At 37.2% G+C, this 27,098-nt stretch overlaps 1 protein-coding gene across 3 annotated transcripts in view; it reads left to right on the top strand.

Moving 5' to 3' along the window:
• The window catches only part of Ccdc50 (coiled-coil domain containing 50), a 59,891-nt gene extending 34,920 nt beyond the window's left edge, over positions 1-24,971 (top strand). The window contains exons 6-12 of one of the 3 annotated variants that reach the window (XM_028785577.1): positions 2,139-2,663; positions 9,029-9,144; positions 9,889-9,933; positions 10,019-10,123; positions 11,845-11,921; positions 17,353-17,459; positions 19,011-24,971. In XM_028785577.1, the coding sequence (XP_028641410.1) occupies positions 2,139-2,663; positions 9,029-9,144; positions 9,889-9,933; positions 10,019-10,123; positions 11,845-11,921; positions 17,353-17,459; positions 19,011-19,030 (995 nt within the window). In that variant the 3' untranslated portion in view covers positions 19,031-24,971. Of the gene's footprint in view, positions 1-2,138; positions 2,664-9,028; positions 9,145-9,888; positions 9,934-10,018; positions 10,124-11,844; positions 11,922-12,337; positions 12,405-17,352; positions 17,460-19,010 lie in introns of those variants that run through there. The other 2 variants (XM_028785579.1, XM_028785578.1) reach the window with 2 other exon arrangements.
• Positions 24,972-27,098: the final 2,127 nt, after the last annotated feature.

Raw genomic sequence — 27,098 nt, 5'->3', positions numbered from 1 at the left:
GCCACTTGCCTTGTATCATGTTCATATTTGTGTTTGTTTCTTACCCACCAGTAACCTGTGAAGACTATCATTTCACTTTCTTAGGAAAATTTGTAGTTTGACTTCTGACATTTGTCTTATTTGTAAAATGAAATTATAAAAATATATTCCTTACATAGATTTTAAAAAGATCAAATAATGTGGTTTTGATGAATGACTTGTAATTTTTAAAGCTTATTTAAAGTTTTACATACATACATATATAGATACATACATATATTCATACATATATAGATACATATGAGTATGCATTTTGTTTAAACATAAACTTCCTTTGAATGAGAAACATGGACGCATACACTTAAAATGTAGATACATTTGTATATATGTGTGTGTGTGCCATACATACCAGGCACAGATTGCCGATGAAGACATTAGTCATGTTTGCCAGATAACTTGGTCTCAAGAACATCCAAGTCTCTGCAATCAGAAGGGGTTGGAACAGATTCAGTCTCAGCTGTAGTCTCCCCTATCCCAGATTCAAAGATGCTATCTAAGGTAAACTAGAAAATAAAACTATCAATTATCTATTCAGGAGGAATTAAAAATAAATCAGTCTCATCAATTCACGTTCAAACAAAAATCTTTGTCTTTGCTCTGAGCTAAATGATGGAGTCCACTCACACAGCTCCATAAATAAGCTGATACACACACTATAAACCACCTCTCTGAATGAGGGCATCAGTTAATAGCTAGCCAGTATTAATTCTTTGCAGTAGCCAATTAATTCTTTATCTGTTGTGAAGATAGAGTTAAGTTAAAAGAACAGATGTTTTTATTGTAGAAACTGCCACATCTTACTTGTTTTTATTATGTCAAGTACAAATTTGACTATGAACTCTGGAGAAAATTCATTCATAAATATCTGATGAAGGTAACAGATTTTACTCTAGATCTATCTTTGAAGGAAATTTCCTTTTCTTTAGGAAATGTAAAGAGAGACTGAGGTTTTGAGTGGAAGTTACTTTACAAGTGTTGAATTTAGTACATACTTTTCTTCTTTATATACATAGTAGTATTTGTACATCCTTTCCTTTATATTAGTTCCAAACAACCCAGCCCAACAAAAACCCTTTAAGTCTGCCTACTCATGGAAGCTGCTTGCAAGTTCAGCAAATGATTGATTATAGCAAAAAGTAGCTTAGTTACCTGAGCATCTTCTCATGGAATAAGAATTTATTTTTTAACTATTTCTGAAGTAGTTAAATGCTTTAGAAATGGTAAAATTCCTATTGCAAAGTGCTTATTAACTTGTTTTCTTATTTATATAACATACTTGGGCCTGATAAGATACTATAAAAAGCACCTATGGTATATGGTGGGCTGTTTTGTTTTTTAAACTAAGAACTTGTAGTTATAGCTTATCTTATGCTTTATTTTTAGACATAGAAGACAGAATGGGTATTTTTGGAATATATTTGGAAGATGACCCCAGCTCATGTATGCCATATGGCATTCCTCTTTTAGTTTTTTCCTTGCTAAGATTCAACTAAATTAAGGAAAAAATTAGTTCAGTATAACAAGTCATTTACTTCTTAACAATTTCCTCCACTCTGTTCTCCTTCTCCAACGAACTCTAATGTAGGTTGCTCCAGAAGTGTGTGGGCATGCTTTTCTGGACACATAAGGGAGATCAGTGAGCCATTTTGAACTAAGCAGTAGTCAGGGACATTGTCCTCTCTCTTTACTGTCACTTAAGTGATGATGTGATCTCATCCAATTTAAAAACACAATAAAACCACTGTTTACAAAACTTTACAGCCTCAGTTAGCACCTATTCCAGCTACTCATTGGCTTTATTAAGTAGGATTGTTGTCCATCATTTTGTTATTGGCAAATATGAACATGTTAAGTTATTCTTAATCATGATCAGATTCTTTTAGATTTAAATTATTTCACTTATGTTTTGCTTTTTGTGTTTTGGCTATGTATGCATGGATCTTTCCAGTATTCATCTCCAAATCTCAATTTGTAAAAGTTTCAAAACAATTTTATCAACATAAAAATATATTAGTATTGGGTCCCAACTCCCTGTGTAATGACTCTATACTCTAATTAAGTCATCCATTTTTATTTTTATACCCTCTACCTCCACTCAGACCAGTCAAGGTCAAGGAGGGACAGGGAACTGGGTTCTGGACACTCAAAGTTTTGTAGACTCCAAAATGATGGGAAGACTACAAAGCAGAAGGAGAAAGCAAGGCATCAGCAGGAGAACTTGGAAGAGCTGGAAGAATACCATTCGTCAGAGAAATCCCTGCCTTCTGCTAGCTTGGTCAGAGGGAGGGATGATGCCCAGACTGTCTGTGAACAGCAAGAAAGAAAGAGGTCTAGTCAGGAGAGGCTCTGGAAATCTCCACTTCCAAAGATCCGAGGGGACGTATTTCTGAGCACTGACTCTGAAGACTGGGAAGCTAACTGCAACCTTGGAACTCGGAGTTGGGAAAAACAGTCTCGACAGCATGGCAGACTTTCACCCAAATCTTCACAGAAAACAGGACTTCCCTGTAAGGAAATTGTGTATGGGAGGGACCTTGGGCAAGGTGAACACAGAGAAATGAGACATAGGCCCAGGACTTCTCCCTTCTCAGAGGATAAAGAACTTCACCACCACCGTGTTGCAGGTAATGGGTTGCCCTGTTGGAAGTCCTGTATCTAAAGCCAGTAGTTTAATAAGCATCTTAAGCAACATTTGCCTCTATTCCATTTGAACTTGTGTCCCTAAAATGAATCTTGGAGTGAGCTACTATATGATGTGTCTGATTGATCTTAGGTCTGTAGGAAGGAAAGGCCTGTACTGTCTCCAGTAAGAGCATGCTACATTTTTAGGGGGTTCTCCAGGGCCACGTTGGAAGGTACTAGTCATTGTTTGCCACAACCTTGCATCAGATACTCCCATTCTGCATTGAAACTTATTTGGCTTTTTGGTTTTATTTAAATTAACTGAGAAGCTGTGGTTGTAGTTGACCTACGTATTTGTCTAGTATAGTTCCAGTGGGACTAGAAATACTGTATCCTTTTAGTCCCATCATCTCACCTGGGAGGGAGACATCACCTAGGCTGTCTTTTAGAGTAGTGTCAAAGCACAGACATTCAGATCATCTGTCAGGGACATCTAGGGTGGGAGATAGCTAGTGCAGGGTATGTTCTAAAACTGGCAAGTTCTGGGTAGATTTGGAAGATTTTAAACCTAGAAGTGATAATGTAATTAATGCTTAAAATCATTGTTTTCAGTTAATGTTTACTTGAATATGCATTCTTCTTTTAAAAATTTTTTTATTGGATATTTTATTTATTTACAATACAGATGTCATTCCCTTTCCCCATTTCCCCTCCCTAGAACCCTCTGTCCCATCCTCCCTCCTCCTTTATGCTTTTATACCATTTTAATTACATACATATATTAAGGTCAGTTCTAGGTTGAGAGTCTAGCAATACAATAGATGCAAATAGTCAAGGAACAAGCAAGACAATAAACACAAATAGTCAAAGAAAAAGCAAGGCATTGAACCCTATTACGTGAATCTCCCATGATCACTGTTTCTAAGGGCTTATCAAGATGATCAAAGTATCTGAGCCTTACTTCCCTGTCCTAGCCCATGGTCATTTTCATGTCTGAAGCCTACTTCCTTGTTCTAGCCTAAAATTTAGATTCCTGTCTGAAATTACTTCTTTGTTCTAGCTAATATTTAGATTCCTGTCTGAGATTAATTCTTTGTTCTAGCCTAATGTCAGATTCCTTCCTGAAGTCTTCTTCCTTGTCCTTAGCCAATGTCAGATTCCTGCCAGGCAGCCCCAAAGGCGCTCCGCCTCTCCCCCTTTTTTATTTCATTAACAAGACTGAGCTCGTCTTAGGTTGTTCTGACTAGAGTGCCTTCCTTACACATTATGGAATATACATTATCCAAAGCAATGCACTTATGTCTTAGGTTGGTAAGGCTCTGTGCAGAATCTTACCTGTCCTTGGCTTGCCAGCCTGTTAATTTAATAAGTCTGTCTGGGGTGGTCCATTTTCAGGTTCAATGTACTTTGGCTCCCAACATGTTGATGTTGTTAAAGAAAAGCTTTAGCACAATGGACAGGAATAAAAGTATTCCCAGGACAAAAAGGGCTAGCATGATCAAGGTATATATGCCATTTTTGAAGCTTGACCAAAATAGAAATACTGACCTCAGGCCATGGATAGTTTTATCAGTAGCATCAAAGCTAAGCAGAGCAGCATTCTTGAAATTCAGAAGCTCTCTGTGTATCATTAAAACATCCTGAGAGTTGTTAGAATTATGCCAAATATGCTACAAGTGTCATTAAACTTCTTCCTAATTATAATGACTACCACTGTAAGTTATAGAACTAACATGAATCCAGTGGTATTTGGCATTACACTCAAGATGGCTCCTTACCCTTAAATTCTGAACCTCCTTCCAGTAATTTGAATAGGATAAGAGCATCAATGCCTTATTCCAAATGCCTATCTAAATCCTTTTGTAGAATATGCACTCTTAACTCTACAGTTGTTCTGAGTGCCAAGATATACAAGCTGTCAGTACCTATAATACCTGCAAGAAACATGGGCTAGGGAGTTGTTCTGTGGGTGAAGCACTTCCTACATGGGTATGAAAATCTGACTTTAAATCTCATGAACTCATAAAATAAGTCAGGTATCCTGAATTGCTGCCTGTAATCATTGTACTCAAGAGAAAAAGAGGATTCCTGGAAAAAGCTGGATAGCTACCCTAGCCAGAAATGGTTAGTTCTGAGTTTAGCAAGAGATCTAGCTTCAATGTATAAAATTGAGAGGAAGCAACAAAACACACCAGATAACTGCTGGAGTCTATACAAGTCTATACATACATACACACACACACACACACACACACACACACACACACACACACACACAACTAACTCAGCACATACCGGTGCATACTTTTATACATATGTTTACATGGAAAAAGTAAACTTAAAAGCACAAAGTTTAGAAGAGAAGAAATTAGTTGCATATAGGAAATAACTCTTTAAGTTTTAGGCACATCTGATGCTTAGATCTATAGTGCATTATTGATACAGTACACACTCTGTGCTGCCTGGGACTTGCCGAGGGAAGGTTTTCCTTGTGGCTATAACACTGTCATGATACCATGACATGTGTAATTTTAGTGGGTGTAACATTCATCAGTCTAGTTTCAGTCAGTGTTTACTAGGTTTTACAGAGAGGGAAAGATGATTGCAACAGAAGTGTGAAGGAAGACCTGCCATGGTCAAGTCAAACTTTGTGATTGAAAAACTAATTTATAGGTTGCATATTCATTAGACTTTGTTGGCTTTCATATTTCTCATTAAAAGGATTTGGTTATAAGTAAAATTGTAGTTTAGAAAGCTCTACTGAATACCACATATCTTGTTGCTTTGAGCTTTATGTCAGTGTCTAAGCTTCAGAGGCAGATGGATATATTTAAAGATGTGTACATAAACATTTTTATATTTGATGTACCATGTTAGGAAGACATGAGCAAAGAACTTGGAGACTAGGGAGAGTATGTTGGAGTTCATAAGTAGGCTTATGAGAAAGTCACAGTATCTCTAGACTACACTTGTTGGGTAGGCAAGGGACTTGGTGGTTCCATTGACTGCTACATTTGGATTCTGTGAGCTTTATATACATGTGCTCGCTTGAAAGGCCAGGTAACCTTTAGTGCATTTATTTATGTGATAGGGTTTTCAAGCAGATTTGGGCACTTGAAACTAAGCACAGACTCAAAGTGTCTAGTACTGAAGTTGTAAGTAAATGTTTGCTCTGTTAACACAGGGTATAGTGAACAGTGTGTATAGCTACTTAAAGGATTATTGTGTGCACTGCATGGTGCTTTTCACTTTATACTCAGCCAGCTTCAGACCTTCAGACTTCCCAGGTCCTGTTGGGGTTTGATTTTTGAACCTTCTTGATGTAGTCAGGAGATTACGTTAAGAAATAATAATTAGGTATTGTTGTCAACTTTTGCTGTTAAACGTTAGCATTCTAAAAGATGTGGTATGTGTCAGATATGCCTGATTCTATTTCAGTTAATGATGAATAAACTTAGCAGGATGACAGACAACACTGAGTCCAAGAACATTTGCAGAATAGGTGTTTAAGAAGTCAGATGAAAATGAAATTGCTAAACTAAAGCGAGGATTGATTGACTTTCCATAAAACAGTTGAACTGGGTCTGCCTGTGAGAGGAGCTCACTGTGCTGTGCGTCTGTGATAGCTCATTGGTTATACGGGCTAATGTCTCACCTTCCAGAACCTTAAATACTGCACTTACTGTTATAAATTCAACCCAGATACACTATAATATGCCCTAAATGTCAAAGGCTTCTTATAAAATATGCATACATACACAATACCAGAAAACTTATCAGTTACATTTAAATTCATACTTAATGTATATTGATCTTCAGTGCTAGTATTTTAGTTTCCCTTCAGTTTCGGTAGTGGTGCACACCTCTATTGATTTCCAGTACTCTGAAAACAGAAAAAGGCGGCTTTTTGTGATTGGAAGGCCACCCTGTTCTAAGTAATGAGTTCTAGGACAGTTAGGACTGCATAACAAGACCCTGTTTATTGAGCTCTCCACTTCCATTTATCTTACTACATTAAATTTTGTTTAAAGAGACTAGTTAATTTGTGTTTTTTTGGGAAGTCTTTGGGTTTCCTGACTGCAGGATGTTAAGTAGAAAAGATAAGAAACAGGATAACTGTATAGAAACTGGAGGTGTTGCTCAGGGTAGAACACTTGCCAAGCAAAGTCATCTGCAGTACCACACAAAAAGGATAAGAGAAGGAGGAGGGAGATGGAGAGACAGAGGGGAACAGCTCAGATGTGGCTCATATACTTAAAAGTAGTTAGCAGGTTCTATTTAGAGTGGCAAGATGTCTACTTACCTCTGTTTTTATAATGTTGACTTTCCAATGCACTGAATACATAGACCGTTTTTTTATCATGTCAGGTGTGTAGGATACCATTACTGGGGAGGCCTGTCCTGTGTTAGGCTTGAAAATTTCTAAGAAATGAGAATTGCAAATGGCAGTGATGTGCAGTGAACTGTCATCACCTATGCAATTGAGCCTGAGAGAGCTGTTACTTTAAATTGTGACTTCTATTAATGAATTGTATTCCTTCTAAACTTTTGGTACTTATAATCTTATCATCGTGTCAGCTTAGTAAGGCTATTTATTCATTTGACTATGTCTTTGTTAGAATTTTAAATGAAATATCAGTTAATTTTATTGGGTAGAATAGAAGAACCCACTTGTGGAAAATGTTGGTTGTTTTAAAAGCTGAGTGTATACACATGTACCATTTCACTACGTGGAATCTCAAAGGTGTAATCTGTCATCCTCAGCGAGGCTTTAGGCCACTCACTACACTTCTTTCTTTTGTAGGAGTGTGAAATTTTTGAAATTTATAGAACACTCCTAGAAACTTCACAGACTTTACCCAAGACCAAGTGTCCTAGTTAAATATGTCTTTCTCAATATGCTCATTCAAATCATAATTCAGACAAGAGTCTTTACTCAGCTGCATTTGCCCTATTCTTGAGACTATCACAAACCAGTTAGAAATCTGTTGTAAATCAGGCCAGACCAGTGTAGGATTCAGTACCACTAGAAGTGAATTGTGGTGATCTATGTAGTCAGGTCCTTGGAAGTGTGAGTTTAAAAAAATAAGCTTTCTCTTTATTTTTATGATAAGGTGCACACACATGAGTATATATTTTAAATTTACCACAATGTTAAGTAGACTGACTACACATTTATTTTCATTTATGTATATGTGTTAATAGCTTTGGAAAGAAATTATTGAGGTATTTTTGCTGGCTATTATTTTAACTTAGCGGCATTATACACTGAGGTAGTGATTTTATGTTTCTTGAAGATCCATTAGAAAGGCTTAAAATATATGCCCAAGGCAAGGACTCACTCATACTACACAAGTTAGAATATATGGTATTAAGGACAGTGTCTTAATATTGGTCAAGCACTCAGAAGTGATCCTCATAAGTGTGGGTGGCTCTGCTCAGTAGTGCAGAGAAAGAGAGTTCTTTAGAATAAATGAGGTCTCCATTTGGTGTTCATTTACTGATGGTTATGCTAGGTACCTTATCTATGGGTTCCATTAAAAGGTTTTGTTATTTCTGAGGGCTATATATTCATCCTATTGATTAACTGTAACTTACAAAGGCAGGCAAAGGAAAATATCCACAGTTTTGAAATGACATTAACTTTTAGCTTATTTGAAATTTATAGAATGGTGTGTGCTCCTATAACATTGATAAATAACAAAGCATAGTTGGCAGCCTTTTTCTCTAGAGGACACAATTCTAAGGTCATTGCATTTTCTGATATTTCCTCCATGTTTTGTTTTCCCTAAAATTTTGTAATGTCATTAGCAGATGGGTCAAAGCTGTGGGAAAGATCTAGAGTAAACGGTTTTTTGTTTCAGACAGAGGGTGGGCAGGACCATGTTTGACAGGTTTTCACCACAGTTGTAGATGGCCCTGACTGCTCTGCAGGAAGATGTACAGTCTAGACGAACCCAGAGGAAGCTGTTCTATTTGTTATCTCAGCCACATTAACACTCTGATTCAGGAACCTTCTTTTCTGTGAATTCTCTTCATTGTCAGTGGCTTTGGTTTTCTTTTCGGTTCCTGTTTTGAAGACTCACTTTGGTCCTTGGTTCTTGCATGACTTTCTGATGTTGAAAAACTATATGAGAAATGTTTCTACCAGGCAGATTTTGGGAAGTAACTTTGTTAAAATGTTTGAATTGTGCATATTACTATTTGATGCCCAAGAAGGATTTATCTCAAATGTACCCCATGGTACACCCACACACTGGATGCAGTGTCCTCAATATTAAATGTTAAGGGAGAATGGATTTTTCCTAATATTTTCATCTTTTTAGAAAACATTCCCAGTTACCTCATTGAATTGAGTTTTTTCTAGGAATGAAACCAAGAGGAATAAAAGAAGCTGTCTCTACCTCAGCACGAGCAAGCCACAGGGACCAGGAGTGGTATGATGCTGAAATTGCCCGGAAATTGCAGGAGGAAGAACTTTTGGTGAGTACATTTAAGGTAAAAGTTCAAACAAAGGGCTGTATGGGCTGAATCATAATTCAGTTTTATAATAAACACTATAGAGTTCCATTGTTGGCATTATGGTTCCCTCAGGGGAATTCTATAACTGGTGTCTTTTCTAGGGATGGGGCAATCAAGCCAGTGGAAGTGGAGCAGAATACTCTGCCCTTATCCATTATTTACGTTCTGTAGATTTGGTTATTTGCTATTGAAAATAAATACTTTGAGTACATTATTCAAAGTGGCATCTTTCATTATTGAGATTATTAATCTTTTCCTGTGACTGATTTGTAAGTTAAATCATTTTGAGTTTGTTTGCATTGGAAAAATAGTCATCGAAGGGCTTGGCATTATCTGCAGTTTTAGATAGTGGTTTCATTTAGCCTATAGGAATGTAGCTTATTGCATAAGGAGGCCTTCTGCATCTAGCTGTGGGGATTGATAAAGCATTAGGAATCTACATTATATCTATAATAAAATAAATAAATAAATAAATAAATAAATTTTAATAAATTAATAAATTATTATAAAATTAATAAATTTTGGTGGTTCTCTAAAAATAATCTGTTGAGTAGGTTGCAAAGTCCTATTCTGACTGGTATACCCACGTATCAACAACTTCAGGAATTCAACTACAACTAGTTTCAAATTCCAATTTATTTTATATAAGATATTGTAAATGGAAAGCACAGATTTCAGATTATCTGTTGTATTTCTGGTTCGCAGGCTACTCACGTGGACATGAGAGCAGCTCAGGTTGCCCAGGATGAGGTCAGTTCACATTAATAAGGTTTCCCTACATTGTGAGAAACCACCTCAAGTCTGTAATTAGTGACATTGCCTGTGTCTTGCTTAGGAAATTGCTCGACTTCTGATGGCTGAAGAAAAAAAAGCTTACAAGAAAGCCAAAGAGCGAGAAAAGTCATCTTTGGACAAAAGGAAACATGACTCTGAGTGCAAGGTAGTGTGGGGCCTTTTTTTGTTTTGCTTTATTTTGAGATCAGCAATAAGATGAGAGGTGAAAACAGGGTTCTGCCTTCAGGATAAGCTCTGAAAATCGATTTTGTTATGTAAAAATACATACATTGCATGCGTGACTAATGTGTCGTGATTGTTTCACAAAGAATCATGTAACTGAGTTTAAACTGCTAAGTTTGCAAAGCACGTTTTAGTCATTTTCAGACTGACTCAGGCTCAAGGATCTGATTTTATCTAATTACATTAAAAAGGGTGCAGTGTGTTCATCTGCCTTCAGAGCCACGCCAATGGCCTATACTTGCTTTGTTCTTACAGTTTGCCTGCATTGTCCTTCTCCCCTCCAGACACCTCTCTTTTGTTTTGTTAGAAGGTGACTGCCAAAAGAGTGTATACCCCTAGCACCCATTGCTTATGTCTTAGTCCGACAAAGCTTGCAGGACCGACGACTGTTATCTTCCCCTGTTAATCAGACATTGTTACACATTATTGTTTTTACTATCAGTTAATGTAATTGTTGTGTACATTGGTTGCATGTTAAATTTGACAATCAGTATTTGTGTGAAAAGGTATCTTTTTCTGACTGTGAGAGGAAGAGAGAAGACAAATGGTTGTGTTGGTGCACAATGATAAGATATACTGAAGAGGCAGAGTCAGGGGGTCACTAGAGTAAGAAAAATGACTGACAGCTAACAAATGCAAAGCCAAGAAGTGTGGAAGAGCATATACGGAGGAATTGGATTCAGGAAGTAAGGCTCTGGGAAGCAGAGTTTATACTAACTTGGGAACATGTAGTCTAGAGTATGGTCACATGACATGCCTCATCTCTGTACTCTGCATAGTCAGTCCTCTTCTAGGTGTCTGGTCCTGCCTCATAGCTTCAGTAATTATTGTGAGGCAAAATACCTCAAAACTATGCTGATAATGTCACTTAGCCCTTTTTCTTTACTTAGTTGCTAAGTAGCCATCTTAAAACAATGGAAGTATTATTTGCATGTTAGTTATATCTTTTCAGTCCATTCATCTTTACAATTTAGGGTGTGTTCTAACATAAGCATTCCCAAATGTTCTCTTACATAAAAGAAGCCACAGCTGCTTAGATTCTTTAACCAAGAAAAGATAGTTTGCTTTTTATGAATTATAAATCATAGAACAGGACCATTTTGCTAGCATGTATCCCACTTTTGAAGTTTTTAGATTTTGTAACTGCTGTTGGTACAAATCTTTTCTTAGAAATTTTTTTGAACTGTATTTTAGTGGCTGGCTGGAAAAACCTTTTCCCTATGTTGGATACACAGAAAAGAGCTTAAGAGCTCGAATCCATAGTTTATCCATTTTGTCTTCTAGACTTGGTCAGCTGTGCAGCACCTTTGTTACTTATTGTGTCTGCACATGACTGTGAGGGTCATGGTGTGTGTGTGTGTGTGTATACATGTTTGTGTTTGAGTGTATTGTGTTTGCTCACATATGTGCCTGTGTGCATGTACATTGCGTGTGTGTGTGTCTGTGTGTGTCTGTGTGGCCCACTCATTTGATTAGCCAGCAGATTGTATCAGACCATTGTGTCTCAATTTGTGACTCGAATAGTTATATATATTTTATTCAGCTAAATGTAGCCAGAAATTCCTAAAGGAATGCTTGCTGGGGTATAGATGTTTTATAAACTTTTTGTTTCCTGTTGTTTGATGTTTGTTTTTCTGTCCACAGTCAAAAGGAAAGTCGGCACACGCAAAGTCAAAAGAGGGTGATGAAACACACCGTTCCAAGATTGACCGGCCGTCACGGTAAGATGACACCTGACAAGCAGATAATAGACAGTAGGACGTAAAAGGAGAGATTCCTGTGTTAAGCCTGGTTCTTGACATTTAAGGAGTTTGTACCCTCAGCTAGAAAGAGATGAGATTAACTAATTCTAAATTAAAATCTCAGATTTTAAATGTTTGTTGGGGCTGAGAACATAACTCACTGGATAAGAGCATTAATTTGCACACCTGTGTGCATTTGTGTCTGTGTTTGTGTGTGTGTGTGCAGAGTTAATTCCTTTGTTGCAGATTCAGTGTCACTGTAGCCAAGTAGCTGACTGTGTTCAATATTCTTCCTGACTTAACAGTCACAATGATGAGGAACTGCTTTCTTTTCACCTTTACTAGATAACAGTTGAATCTGGAGAATAAAGTTCTATTTTCTTTATTATTTATAGTCTTTCCTGAATGTTTGATTAAAATATGAAGAGAATGCTTAAACGAAGAAGGATGGCATGGAGAAAACTGGAGAGGAGAATAGAAGAAGTTCTATCCATGGAGATTATAGTTAAATAGGAACAAGAAGCTTTGGTAGTTAGCAGGGGGCAGACTGTAAATAAGTTACGATTTGTACATTTCAAGCCCCCAGTTGAAAGTGTATTGAAGGCCTTTACTATAAAGAATGGATGGGAGCTGGAGAGATGGCTCTCAGAGGACCTGGCTTTAGTTCCCCACATCTGTGTGATGGTTCACTATGATCTCTAACTTCAGTTCCAGGGGACCTGATCCTCTGTTCTGGCTTCTGATGGCTCCAAGTATGCAAGAGGTTCACATACGTACTTGTTGGCAAATACTCATACACATAGAAACATTAAATATATCAGAGACTAAACCACCAACCAAAGAGCATACATGGATGAGCTGGTCTGTGGCCTGTGGCTCATTTGTAGCAGAGGACCCCCTTGTTTGACCTCAGTGGGAGAAGATGCACCTTATCCTGTAGAGACTTAATGCTCCAGGGAAGAGGGATGCAAGGAGGTGGGGAGGTGAAGGAGGGTGTGTATGTGGGGGAGCACCCTCTCAGAGGCAAAGGGGAGGGTGGATAGGAGGAAGAACTCTTGGAGGGGACAGGGAATGGAGGCAACATTTGAATGTAAATAAGTAAAATAATTTTAAAAAAAAGAAGAAAAAAAAGTCCTTAGCCAGGCATGGTGGCATATAACTGTAATGCCAGCAATCCAGAGGGAGAGAAATGGGTGTCCCTGTAAGTTCATGGCAGTCCTGGGATGCATAATGAATTCCAGGTCCATTGTGGGCAACATAGAAAAATCTAGTATCAAAAAAAACAAAACAAAAAAAAGCAAATAAAACACATGGCAGCTTGACTCCAGTCTCCACGCACTGCACCGTGTTTTTCATAGTCATATATGAAAGCAAAACACCCATATGCACACACACAAAATACAATAAAAAGAAAAAGTAAAAGAGGAGGTAGGTATGTTTAATCAGATTTGTATGTTAAACAGCATGCATGTATATTGAATTATTCTACATTGTAAATATGTCTATTTTTATGTTTCTGTATATCCATTAAATTATTTTAAGTGAGCAAATAAGAGCTAGGTATACTCAGTTTGTAGAAATATTACCTAGCATGACAGAAAGCCTGGGTTTGATCCCAACACTACTGAAACTGGGTATGGTGTGCATGCATTTTGAGCCTCCCAGTAGGGAAGTTGAAGAAGATCAGAAAGCCAGGGTCACTCTTGTCTATATAGCATGTTTGGGGTAAGGAGACAAGAAACCAGCTCTCAACGATTGACTAAAACTAGAAAGAAAGAAAATACACTATTTCAAAAGCTCTGAATTAATAAATCTTGGCGTGTAGTTCTTATTTACCATATATTAAAATCACTGCACTTTGGAAACAGCCTACCTTGGATGCATGAGGTAGAGCTCTGATCCCCAAACTTATGCAAAACTGGTCATGCTTGGTGAGTGAGCTCTTGCAGTCCTTGCCCTTGGGGGGCCGAGATGACGTCCTCAACACAGGCTGCTTAGCTAGGGTAGGCTCTATGTTCAGTGACACTCTGCCTTAATGAAGATAGTGGCAAACTATGGAGGGAGACAGACATGAAGCATTAACGTCAAGCCTTCACATGCACACATGTGAACCAACTCAAGTTTGAACACTCGCATACATAATATATATACACGTAAAAATAAGTTTTAAAAATGTAAGATTAAGCTCATGTGCTTTCAATACCAGGTTTGTATTGCTCTGAGGACAATAGTAACATAATTGATTTAAAATCTGTTTTAATCAATTAAAATTGATTAAAATCTTTAGCTTTTCCTAAGCGTGTATAGAATGTTTACATTTATAATTCTGTACATTGCTACAGTATCCAAACAAAGGAAAAGACAGTCTGTTCACAGGAGGGAAATGTATGGTTTTTATGGAGTCAAATGGATTCAAATCATTTTAAGGGTATTTTTATTCAGTTTCCACAGTCCTTTGCCTCTATTGAACATTAATATCGTTGTCAAAAGATAAACAGGATTCTCTGGGCTCACAGTTTGTAAAGGTTCATTAAAATTGAAAACAAGTTCTCAGAATATGAATAGGTCCTCCTAAGACTCCTGCACATATTGAAATGAACAATCAACTGATCTTTTAACATGCTGTTAAAAGTTAGAGTAAGGTACACAAATAGAACCCTATATCTTCATGCTGAAAGCACCACATGTTTTAAACATTATTTACCAAAGTAAAAAACTTTAGCGGGCCATGCTTCTAAACTAGAGAGGCTAAGGCCGGAGGAGTTGTGTTCTAAGCCACTTTTGAAGAAAACTTGTCCAAAGAAAGAAAAACAAAAAGAACAAGGCTTCAGCTCCAGGCTTTTATACTGAAAATGTCAGTTCCTTTTTGCGTTTTTACCATAGAAAGTCTAAAACTTTTACAAGTCTCCTTTACTTTCTAACACATTCATGTGAATATTGACTGTATTATCTACACTTAATCATCTTTTAATCATCCTAATACTTAGGGCTAAGATAAGAACCGTCTCTAAGAATGAACATTTCTTTGTTGTTGCGATAATTACCCAGATCACTATGAGAAGGCTATTAGCCTGACTTAGGTGAAGACAACTAGCAGCTGATTTTTTAAGTAAACTCTGAATAACATTTAACAATTTTACTAACTAAAAATATAATTTTAAGAGAAGGAAGTACATAATTGTAACATAAGAACTACAGAATAAACTCTAAATTTGTAAGACTTTTCCCATCTTTAACAATAAATACCACTAACCTACCTGGAAACAATCATTCCCATTGCAATAAAATAGCATAGGAAACAGTAAATCTAGAAACATTCCTTGTATAGACTGAGGAAGTCGGCTATGATCCGGTCTATTCTAGAAATGGCTGGGCAAACAAGATCTGAACAATAGAAATATCAGTTGATATGTTGATGTGGAAGTGGGTATTTTGCTGGGTTCAGCCCATAAACAAGAACTGCCGTCAACTATTGGCTGCTGGGAAAAGGAGGAGGAGAATCAGCTTTTGCCAGGACTAGCCAACTTGTCAGTTGTCCAGTGCACATTAGTCAGCTTGAAACAGTATTCATACAAACAACACAACTCAGCAGGTTGTATTTCATATATATGTGTGTGTTTGAGCATTCATATATATGTGTTAGATACATATGTAACAAATGTAATCAAAGAAAAACAAATCAACTTGAGAGTGGTGGTGGGGGGCATGCCAGGCCTGAAGGCATGAACAAGAAAAGGGAATAGTGATGTAATTCTATTTCAATTAAATTAAAAGTAAAATATGTAATATTTGAAAACAACTGAGCCTGAGATCTCAGGGTGTCTTAGAGTGAGTTGCTTGTCCCTGAACAGACATTCCATTGCTCTTGTCTTCAGATTTAGGGGTCCCTGGTGAGATTCATGAAAAAGTAAGGAGAACTCTCTGCTGCAGTGATAAACATCCACTTTGCTTGGACTTGGCTGCCATCCTTAGCCACCTTGTGAAGCTAAGTCCTGAAGCCACATGTTTTGTGTCAGTTCTTCCTAATAAGCCTTGTGGTACTTTCTGAGGTTCTAAGAATGTCAGTCAGCGTTGAGAAAACAAGCAAACAACAGACTTAATATTTGTAGGCACATGATTTGGGGTGAAAGTAAACTGTGCTTAAAGTGTTTTTATGCATATAGCATGAACAAAAATACAAAAACATAAAAATGTATTTCCAAATGACATTTGAATGTTTCAGATACACGAATTAAACAGATCACTCTAGCAGGCCCTTAGTTCTCAGACTGTGTTACTCTTTTGGTTTGACCTACGGGTTCCATTTGAAAATCTATAGACACATGTCCTATGTCCGGGCACTGCTGATCCTGCTGACATACACGTGTTCAACTCTGCGTTGATCATAGCACTGTTTCCAGAGTTGGTTTGATTCTCTTAAGAGCTGTTTTCTCTCTAAGCTTAAGCATATGCTCCTGGATCAGTCCTTCACTTCATCTAACCATGCTACCCTGCAGACTTAGGTTGTAGGTCAACTGTGCTATGTAGAGTTCTCCCTGTACATACAATTTGTTATTTCTTTTGATCCTTTCAGATACGCAGAAAAAGATTTCTGCTAGGGACAAGTAGAGAAATTCAATGTTAGCTTTGATTTGGTTATTACGTAGTCAGTTTTATAGCAAACTGACTAGAGCCTTTCAAGCCCCAAAATATTTACACCTTCTGATTATACAGGGCATCCTTTAATACTGTTATAGATCTGATCTGTAACAGCCTTATCAGGCTCTGTGTTTTACTGTAAAATTTAAGTATACCTTTGGAAAAATCAAAGAATTAAGCCATTTTTCTTTCCATATTCATCAATGCCAAATTTTTGCATAAGTCTCCATTTAATAATAAATTCTTAGAATGAATTTTTTCTTTTTGATATTTTCTTTCTCTTTGACATAAGACCTTTGAAATGATTTGCATAGAAAGTTGCAAGTGTTTTAAGGTGGACTTTGCCACCTAGTGGATGAAGAACTCCCGTTACTCATGAAAGTTCTCCCATTCTTGGTAGCCTCTGCCTTTTCATACTTCTTGTTTTCGTCTTTACTTTCTTTATTAATTTATTCACTTCTTTATTTCCTTGGTAAAATCTGGCAAGATAGAGTAAATTAAGGGCAGGGTATATATGCCTCATTCACATAATGGTTCCATAACAATGACTTATACATATTAGATATTGGGGAAAAGTTTAGAGACTCATATGCATCGAGAATAGTAAGATAAAAATAATTTCATTTTAAGACATGTAGCTATCCAGGACCTAACCTGAGCATTCTGAAGCACTGAGTACTCAGAGTCTTCAGAAGAGCTTTTCCCATGTTGCTCAGTGAGAGCTGGAAGTGTAGCAAACATTTTAGGTTCTTTAAATTCTGTTTGCTTGCAGACCACTGCCACCTACAGGGATGGGTCCTGAGGATATGGACCCCACCCATTTTACAAACCAGCATAGTGCTACACGTCATTTTCCAAAGTCAGAGTCCTCACATAAAGGTAAGAGCATCTGTATGATCAGGCTGAGACCATCTTTGTTAACTTTGTGTTATAATAGGAATTGAAATACTGTCTTTTGATTATGTGGTGGAAAAAGTAAGCCATCTGCTGCTCAGCAGGTATTAAACACAAGAAATCCGGAAGTTAATGACTTTTAACTCTGTGCAAGGTTTCCTAAGGACTTACACTTTTCTCCATAAGGAAGTTATTGCTCTCTCTTCACGTTATTGGAAGGAATTGCAGTCCCACTTAGATTGGACAGCGTTATCTGTACAGTTTAAACCATTGGAATCTGAAGGCTGAAGCTTTTCAGTGCTAATACATTCTTCAAACAGTTTCAGAGTTTTGGAACATTTCAGATGTAGACTTTTCAGACTTAAGGGTACCTCACTTGCCATTCGATAGTCAAACAACTAGTACTAAGAAATTAGAGATAGCCTGTGCACATGGTTCAAAGAAAAGTTTCAAAACCTAAAACAGTTTGTTTCAAGAATATTGGATGACATACAGCCTGAGGGTAGGAATTAGATTAACAGTACATATGCATTCATACCACACAGTTCCTCACAGATGATAGGTACAGTAAAGAAAATGAGAGACACACACACACACACACACACACACACACACACACACACACACACACCTTGGTCAAAGTTACATAGTGAGGCTATTTTCTAACTTCCCTATCTACAAAACAGTGGTAGTAAAATAATTAGTCCAGAATTGTCAGTCATGTAGAGTAAGCCTTGTGAGAAAAGGTTGTGTGTGGTGCTCTACTCCTGTAGTCTCAGCACTCTACAAGCCGAGGGAGAAAGAGAGGAAATGCCAATGACAGCGAGACCTTGGGAGGTAGGGAGTAAAGGCGAGAGGATTGCAAATCAAGTTACAAGCATTAGGTCTCAGTATATGATTGAACTTATTTGAAGATTTCTTAGGTGATATTTTTATCATTCTTTTTCACTTACTGATATTTTGAACATCTCTGATGCAGCTGGAAAGTTGCTTATGAATTTGTTTCCTCTGAACCTGAGTTTGTATTATTTGGGGACAGTATATGTTTGTTTGTCCTCAATATATATTTGCTGCAAAGTATTAAAATGACAAAGTGATTCTGTACATGACTATTTTGTAAGCAAAAGACTTCTAAAAATGCAAGGAGGAGTCATTTGGAGAGTACATAGAAATGAAGATACGTCTTGGGCAGGGAGACAGTGAATTAAAAGTATCTTCATCTTTTTTTAATTTATTAAAACTTTAAAGAACTTGCAAATGAAAAAATATACATAGCAAAATGAAGCAGATTCAGGGCTTATCCATCTCTGAAATCGTATGTGGTTAAAGAGCCATTCAGAAGGTCTAGAGCTTCATGCTGGAGTTTACACATTGACTGCTAAGTATTTATTTAGCACTATCAAAAATGTAAAATCTGTGAGAAAATTAAAACTGCAAAAACAATTATCTTTAAATTCTCTTTTCTGTCTCTCAGGCTCCTTCCCCTACCCCAGTTACCTGGATTTTAATGATGTTTCTTTTTTCTCCTTTCCCTAGGCTTCCATAGTAAACAGTAAATCAAAACAAACAACAAAAAGGGATATGCCTTGAAAATGGACATCTTATAGCACATATTACTGAAAGATACAACACGCATTCCACGTTGGCTGTTGTCCTGTGTGCCATTGCTGGGAGTTACTCTCAAGTGTTTTTTTAACTAAAAAAGTATTTCACTTCATTTTAAAATTTTGGTTATTTTGGTCACTTGGGCAGTGTAAGGAAATGTAGCTTCTGAATATTGGCCACCTCTTCTGTGGATATATTTCCTGGGACATAATAATTCTGTGCTAGCTATACGATATTGGCATCTAGGGAATTGAGTTTATTTAGCAATTAGAAGTGTACAGAGATTCATTATCAAGTAAAGCATAACATTTGGATGCAATGAAGTATAGGGAAGTACATGGAATAGCTGCTTTGCTGTTTATTGTTATGGTATTTTGAAAGATACAGCCTTTGTTTTTTATTCTTTTCAGAAAAAGTAAAATCACAACAATAAAGTGTAGGGGAAATACCCAGAGCAGTGGAAGTCTGTTCTTCTGAATAAATGGATTGGTAGAGGCTCTAGATAGTCATGTAACCCTCACTTGTTAATGTGTACTGCTGTTTCCTTAGGATCAAGTTTTTTTGACGCCCTTAGGCAGTGACTAACGTGCTAATATTTATTTGTATTGACCTTAATTGTCTGGTATTTTCTTTCATGTCCATGAAGAGTCAACTCAAAATTAAAGAACAAGCAGCCTTCCATTGCCTTGCTTTTCTAATTTAATTATAGAGCCAAAGGAATAGAACAGTGTCCATAGGACTTGATACCATCTGTCCACCTAGCTGTGCACATCCAGCCTCTTGCTCCCAGGATATAGCAGTTTTTGTTGGCAACCTTGCAGTGATGTTTTATGTACCTGCAATATTAGATTAATCCAACGTGAAGTTGGATTTGGTGAAGGGAGTTATTACCCAGATGTATCCTTCCATGCTGACAGTCATTGTATTCCTCTCTGTAAGACCTTTTAAACTCCTCTATAAAACTTTAGGTATTTATCCATACAACTTACTTAATATAAATGGCAGCCATGCTGAACCTATATGTGATTGACATTTTCCCAGCTTGACTTGCTGTTCTTTGCAGTGTATGGATCAGATGTTTTCTGTCATGTCAGTATGCTGTTTATTTAGAAAAGCAGAAAATAGGGGTGCTGAGAGAAATGATTTAAGGACTCCCTGCCTGCCATTTGCCTTGTCTTTCCAAACTGTCTTAAACATGTGGAAGATTCTGGAATGCTGCTCCCAACAGATTTTGATCTCTGATTTTGAGAACAATCTTTTGTTTCATAAAGTGACACCTGGTAGAAATTTGGGTGAAAAGTGGCTAAGAGTGAAGCTGTGGGCAAACAGTCATCTGGAAAGATGCGGACGCAGCAGTGCAGTTCCTGGGAGCAAATGCAGGGAAGTGAACTACAGGCCTGAGTGTCAGCCAGCAAGTACATGCATGAAGAACATCCTTCAGAGAAGGAGGCAAAGGGAAAGCCTAGCCTTAAGTCAGAATCTAGACAATGCTTTCAGTATCACAGCTTCGTCTTACCAGCTTAGTGAAATGCTTTATCTTCATCGGGCCTGCCCTGTGATTTTACGTCATGTGTTTTAAAGATATTTTGAAATGGTAACGTTAAAGAAAAAAATATAGTTGCATTTTTATTTGATAATTAGGCAAAACAGGCAACATCTGCCATATTTTTGTTTTATAAATATTTATTTTTCTATCTCATGAAATGATCACTTTTAACTTTAAAAGATGCATTTCTTTTGTTTTGCATGAACTTCATTTAATCATATTTATTATTGTAAAATGTATGTCTTTTAGTTTTAAAAATGCCAAGCCACTTAACCAGAATGCTGAAGTCTTACCTGTCACCCTGGATGGCCAAGGCAGTGCTGCCCATATGATGGCCAGCTTAGCATCAGTATTGGAATAGTTGTTACTTTTTATGTTTTTTTTAAAGACTACAATTTTAAAATATATTGTTTGTTTTATTTTATTTTTGTAAAGTGAACAGTTTTTTTAAGAATACCAGTAATTATTATGAGTAGAAAGATAGAAAAATGTTCTTAATTATTCTTAATTAAAATTTTTGCTATCAGTCAAATAATATATCTTTGAGATGATTGAAACAACTAACAGCTCTTAATGAACTGCCAATCTTCACTGTGGTCTCTGCTTTTTATTTTTTAATTTTTATATAAAAATGAAAGCATTTATTTTGTTCATGTTATTGAGCACATGCAATTTAATTATTAGGTCCACACTGTATTGTGGTTTGCTATCAACATACAGACTAATTTTTCTAGCCTTGAGAATTCTTTTGTTTCTCAACTTGTTTTCTCTTCAGGCCATGTGCTGTTAACACCAGTGTCACTGGATGGGCACACTATGTTAAGAAGCCTCATCATGAGACTGCCTGACGTGATGCTCTCTCCTTTTCCATCCTAGAAAAGAGGCTAGATAAAAGTCAGATTACATATGCTGACCTGATAGAAAATTAATTCCAGTATTCAAGCTACTGTTAGACATAATTGCCTTGTTGGGAGAATAGAAAAGTTGCTTCTTTTGTTCTCAAAGGATATTGAGAATTTTTGCAAGTGACTTTGCATGCCATTTAACTATTATGGGGTCAAGTGACTTTATTACAAATGGCTATGTAGTAGTGAACTCAAAACCTGAACAGCCACAACCAAACTATGTATTTCTGATCTTGAGAAACATCAAAATTAGGAAGAGAGATATACATAAATATGTGCCCAAAGAAAACTCTTTTCACAGTGGACTGGGGCACTGCACCTAGGCAACTGTCTAAAGTATGTGACCTGTGGTCCACTGCACACTTTAATACTGTCAGAGCTTCACTAAGTCTGTTTGTGCCAAATTTATAACAAAAACAAAGACAAAAACATACTGTAATATGGTGCATTCTGTTTACCACGTAAGTGGTTAACATTTTACAGCCTTGATTTACAATGAGTAATGAATGCCTTTGTATAAATTTCACTTTGGGAAATATGAAGATCTGTTACTCTCCTTTAAAAGGTAACTTGTGGTTGGCTGATATCATTAGCCTAATGAAGAAATGAGGTCCATGTAGAAATAACTCAAAGGCCTAAGAAAGAATAGAGCTTGAAGTAAATGGCTTCTTCCATTTGGCAGGATGGTGTTTGTGGAAGGAGCGCTGACATTGAAGTCACACTGACAAGGAAACATTGTTCCCCTTCATTTCAGTGTGAACACTGTGCAGTGTTCTCATGGCACGCTTTTATACAACAGTTCTTAAACATTCAAAATCCAATCTCTCATTTAAAAAAGTCTGTAATGTGTCTGTCATATGCTGTTCATAGCAGAAAAGTGACTTGGTCACTCATTCTCTCTTCCTGTCTGACAATCAGAGAAGTGACCCAAAAGCATCCCCCATTTCTCTGGCTATCTGTTGGTGCCTGTGTGCTTTAGAGCCATATCTGTATCTGACTGGTGACAGGATGCTTGTTTCTTCCTACCCTGTAATAGGGCAATGCAGGCTGAGAGACACCTACTGTGTAGTATCCTGTTAATGCTGCATAGAACAGTTTTAGACGAATATGTGGTGGAAGTTTTTTGTTTGTTTGTTTGATTAGTTTTTATCATGATGATATGTAAGATAATTAAAGGGAAGAATTGAAGGCTTTGTTGCTTCTGCTATAACTCATCAGAAATGCTCAAATTTAATTTTAGTGTTTCCAAGAAGGCAAGGATAAGCTAGGAAAACATTAGGAATAGTCACTTTCCTGATGAGCCCTGCACTTTATGTCAGCAATGTCTGTGAAGATCAGTTTTGCCTTAAATCGTTTGAGTCTACTTCAGGCCATTGTGTTTAGTATGTGTGCGCTCTCATCAGCTCTCCATTGGGATGCAGTTCATGAAAGCGCCTCAAGCATCATCTCAAGCATCATCATCACCTGGAGCTTTGAACTTCTCCCAGGATCTTCTCAGTTCCAGGAGTAGTGAGGTGTGGCCAGACCATTGCTGGGAGAACTCCCTGGCTGGAGTGTTCACACATGATAACTTTCTGAACAGTTGGGAGGTTCTTGTTCTTTTTTTATGGTGACTGTAAAAGATGTTCTAAAAGTTTTTTGGTTTAGTGACAATACTCAGATTATTCCTAAGAATTCTAACAATTATTTTTGTGTATTGAAAAGCTTATTTACTATTAAGAAATACAGGAGGACACCCCCTCGCCCCCTCAAATGGAAGGATGTATACTTGAAATGGTGATCTGAAGAGTACTCTAGTTTATCTATTTTAACAGAAGCAGTGAAATATGGATATGGGTGAGTTGATAGAAGGACAAGCTTTTCTTGGCTGTTGATAGAAGGATGGCTTTTCTAGGCTGTGCACAGATGAGCACAGTCATGCAGGTAACCACACTGATTTACATATGTGTTTGCCACTAAAAGCCATTTTCTGCCCTTATAAACCCAAGCACTGCTACTAATATGTTCATAGATTTCATAAGCTTCTGTGTATTATAAGTAAGAAAAAAAGTGTTTTTTTTTCTTATTTTAAAAGGTTACTTTTTATAGTATGTTGACTTCAGCATTTTAGATTAGTGCAGGATTAATTACGTAACTGTATTGCCCAGGTCTTTACTGGTAAAATTCAAATATGAAGATGAGAAAAAAATTAAAAAGGTTTGAGTAACAAATTAGCAAAGATTGCCAACAGTAAAAAGTAGGCATTGAGAGAATACCCAGGCATGAGTGATGTTCTTTGGAGATATTGCTACACTGATTCACACTGTAATTGCTGAAATTGAATCTAGCTAGAAATTTGCTAAGAGTTTTGGGTATGAGAAGTTTTATACTTATGTATGAATAGTTTCTAAATTCCTTTAGCTTGTAGATCTTGATGTAATCCAAAAGACAGATGTCCTTTCCTAAGGATAGCTGTATTGTTCATGGTTTTAAATGAGCAACCAGATATTCATTTCATGAAATAATGTAAATATTAGGAAGTAATATGGAAAAATGACATATAAAAGTAACATTTCAAAATGACAAGTCTCTGTAATGTCTGGTGTCTGCTAAGAACAATCTATCCCTGTGAAACATTTGAACGGTGCTGGATTTGAAAGTACAAGAGTTTGTTACATAAATCAAGTTTCTCAGGACATTTGAGGTGACACTGTCATTTATTTCTGTTATAATTTGAAAAAAAAAATCATTTCTTTAGTAACGCTATGAGGAAGCCACACACTTTATTTGGTAAGAGTCGTTTAAGTGCAGTGACCTAGAGAAAAGTATAAAAAAAGTGACATGGGATCCCACTGCTGGCCAGCTTATGGTCAGCCCACCTCCCATTGAGGGATTGTGCATGGAGCTGATCAGAGCCTCAATAGAATATCTCTCTTGTCTGAGGATAGACCACCTCAAACCACATGCCTATGTAGAGATTGAATAAAACTGTGAGGAGACACTGTAGATGCGTCAAGCTGACTGACTGGTGTGGATGCTGGTGGGCCTGTGTGCACCCATCTGGATTAGGCTGCAGGGAACAGTCTATTTCAATTCATCTTCATAGAGTCTAAGTTGCTTCTGTGTATAAGCTTTTTGAAGAAATGAGAAATACAGTGATGACTGCTTTGATGTGTCTGGGGAGGCTGACGTCACTGGTTAACAACATCATTAAGGCACAGTGCAGTGTCCAAGCCTTCCTTCATTACCACTCCTACATCTACATGCATTCATTTCATCTATGCAAGCTTGGGGTTTTGTGGTTTGTATTTTACACCTGGATATCAGGTTTAACATTGGTGTTTTAAATCATTTTTAAACCAAAGTATTGTATGAATAAGTCTGTGCTTTGTTTTTGTGAATGGTTTGGAATAAATACCTATCTTGTTTTCTCTTAATAAAGTCATCCATTTATTAAGTCAATGATGACCTCCTGTTTTCGTTACTACACTCAAAATCTGAAGTTTGAAAAAGTTATGGCATATATATGTATATATTACTTTTTATATATAAAAGAGCTCCACTAAATTTTTTTTAATACTAATAAAATTTTATAACTTTTGTGTTCTTTGGTTGAACTTACATATACTATTACACTGTACAATGAAAATTTCAACAAGTAGTTTAGAATGTAAATCATAAAACTACTTCTATTTTGCATATGACATTTGTTGACAGAGTTAACACATTTTGTGAGAGCTGAGACAAAAAAGTAGACTGGTTCACACAGTAACCCATGACTAGCCGTGTAGAAGTACAACTCCTCCTGTCTGGTGGACACCTAAGTTAATTTTGAGGAACTGGAACTGGAATCATCAACTCACTAACATCTATTGAGGAACTGGAACTGGAATCATCAACTCACTAACATCTATACAGGATTTTATCAATATAAGGATTGTTCTTTGACCTTACTGCCTTGACAACTGATATAAAAGCATTCAGAAATAAATCTTTTAAAACTCCAAGGCTATTTTCAGTTACTACTGACTTTACAGATCCTCTGGAGTTAATTTCTTCTCCAGCAAATACAGGATAGTATACTGGTTAACATTTTGTCAACTTGACAGAAACTACTGTCAGCTAAGAGGAGAGATCTGGACCGAGGAAATGTCTCCATCAGATTATTTATAGGCAAGTCACTGACTGGGGCTTTAGTTTTGTCATGATTGCTGTGGGAGGGTCCAGGTCACTGTGAGCCATGCCATCCCTCCACAGATGGTCTCAGGATGTGTAAGAAGGCAAAACACTTGTCTTTTCTTAAAGTTATCCATATGTTAAATCAGAGATAGTCTCGTAGTTTTTTTTTTTTTTTTTTTTTTTTACTAAGTAACCAAGGACATCACAGTGCTTTTTTTTTTTTCTTTTTTGATAAAATAGCACCAATAGATCTAGCAGAACAACTAGCAGAATTTTATCACTTTCATGTTTTTTTGGTTAAACCCATGCTGCACACTAAAATTTCAAAAAGTAGTTCAAAATGTAAATCATAAAAATATCTCTATTTTGTGTATGGTGGTGTTCCACACCTGAGACATTTGCAGAACTTTGAACTTCCAAACTAGGATTGATAGATTATTTCACTGCAGTATAATTTATTAATAAAGCATTTTAAAGTTCTATGGGCCCCTTCTACAATACCTTGTCCTTGAGGATTATAAGAAATCCCTGTAATAACTGTTGACAAAAAGTCTCAAATTGCTCGACTGCAATTGCCAGTTCCATTATCTGTTTTTTTATTGTATATTTTATTTATTTACCTTTCAGATGTTATCTCCTTTCCCCATCCCTGCCCCCAAAACCCCTTATCCCATCCCCCTTCTTCTACTTCTATGAGGGTGTATCCCCACCCATGTACCCATTCCCACCTGCCTGCTCTCGAATTCCCTGACATTGGGGCATCCAGCCTTCCAGGGACTGAGGCCCTCCTCTCCCACTGATGCCTCACAAGGCCATCCTCAACTACCTATACAGCTAGAGACATGGGTCCCTCCATGTGTGTTCCCAGGCTGGCGATTTAGACCCTGGGAGCCTTGGCTGGTTGGTATTGTAGCTCTCCCCATGGGGCTGCCAGCCCCTTCAGCCCCTTCAGTCTTCTAGCTTCTCCATCGAGAACCCTGTGATCAGTTCAATAGTTAGCTACAAGCATCTGCCTCTGTTTATGTCAGGCTTTGGCAGAGCCTCTCAGGAGACAGGTATATAAGGCTCCTGTGAGCATGTATTTATTCCAATAACCAAAAGGAGATGTCTTTATCAAACCTTTCCACTCAAGGCTGAGGGATCTGTGAAGAAGAGGGTTTGGAGAAATTGTTACAGCCAGAGGTGATGACTCCAAGGAAACAGCATCTTCATATACAATAGAACTGATATAAAGACAAACTCAGACTATGCAACATACGTTTTGCAGATGAGGTCCCAGCATGAGAACGCAAAGACATGGCCTTCCACTCCTACCCAAGGAGCTATGTTGAACTGATACCCATTGGCAGAGGAAAAACTTTCTCCACTGAGTTCTCAATGGGTATATTATACATCGCAGGTTAGGCACCA

This window comes from Grammomys surdaster, unplaced genomic scaffold (genome assembly GCF_004785775.1).
Source record: "Grammomys surdaster isolate TR1022 unplaced genomic scaffold, NIH_TR_1.0 125277, whole genome shotgun sequence".
In the NCBI taxonomy this organism is placed as follows: Eukaryota; Metazoa; Chordata; class Mammalia; order Rodentia; family Muridae; genus Grammomys; species Grammomys surdaster.
The sequence above is the reverse complement of the archived record's forward strand: the minus strand, read 5'-3'. Positions and strand labels throughout refer to the sequence as shown.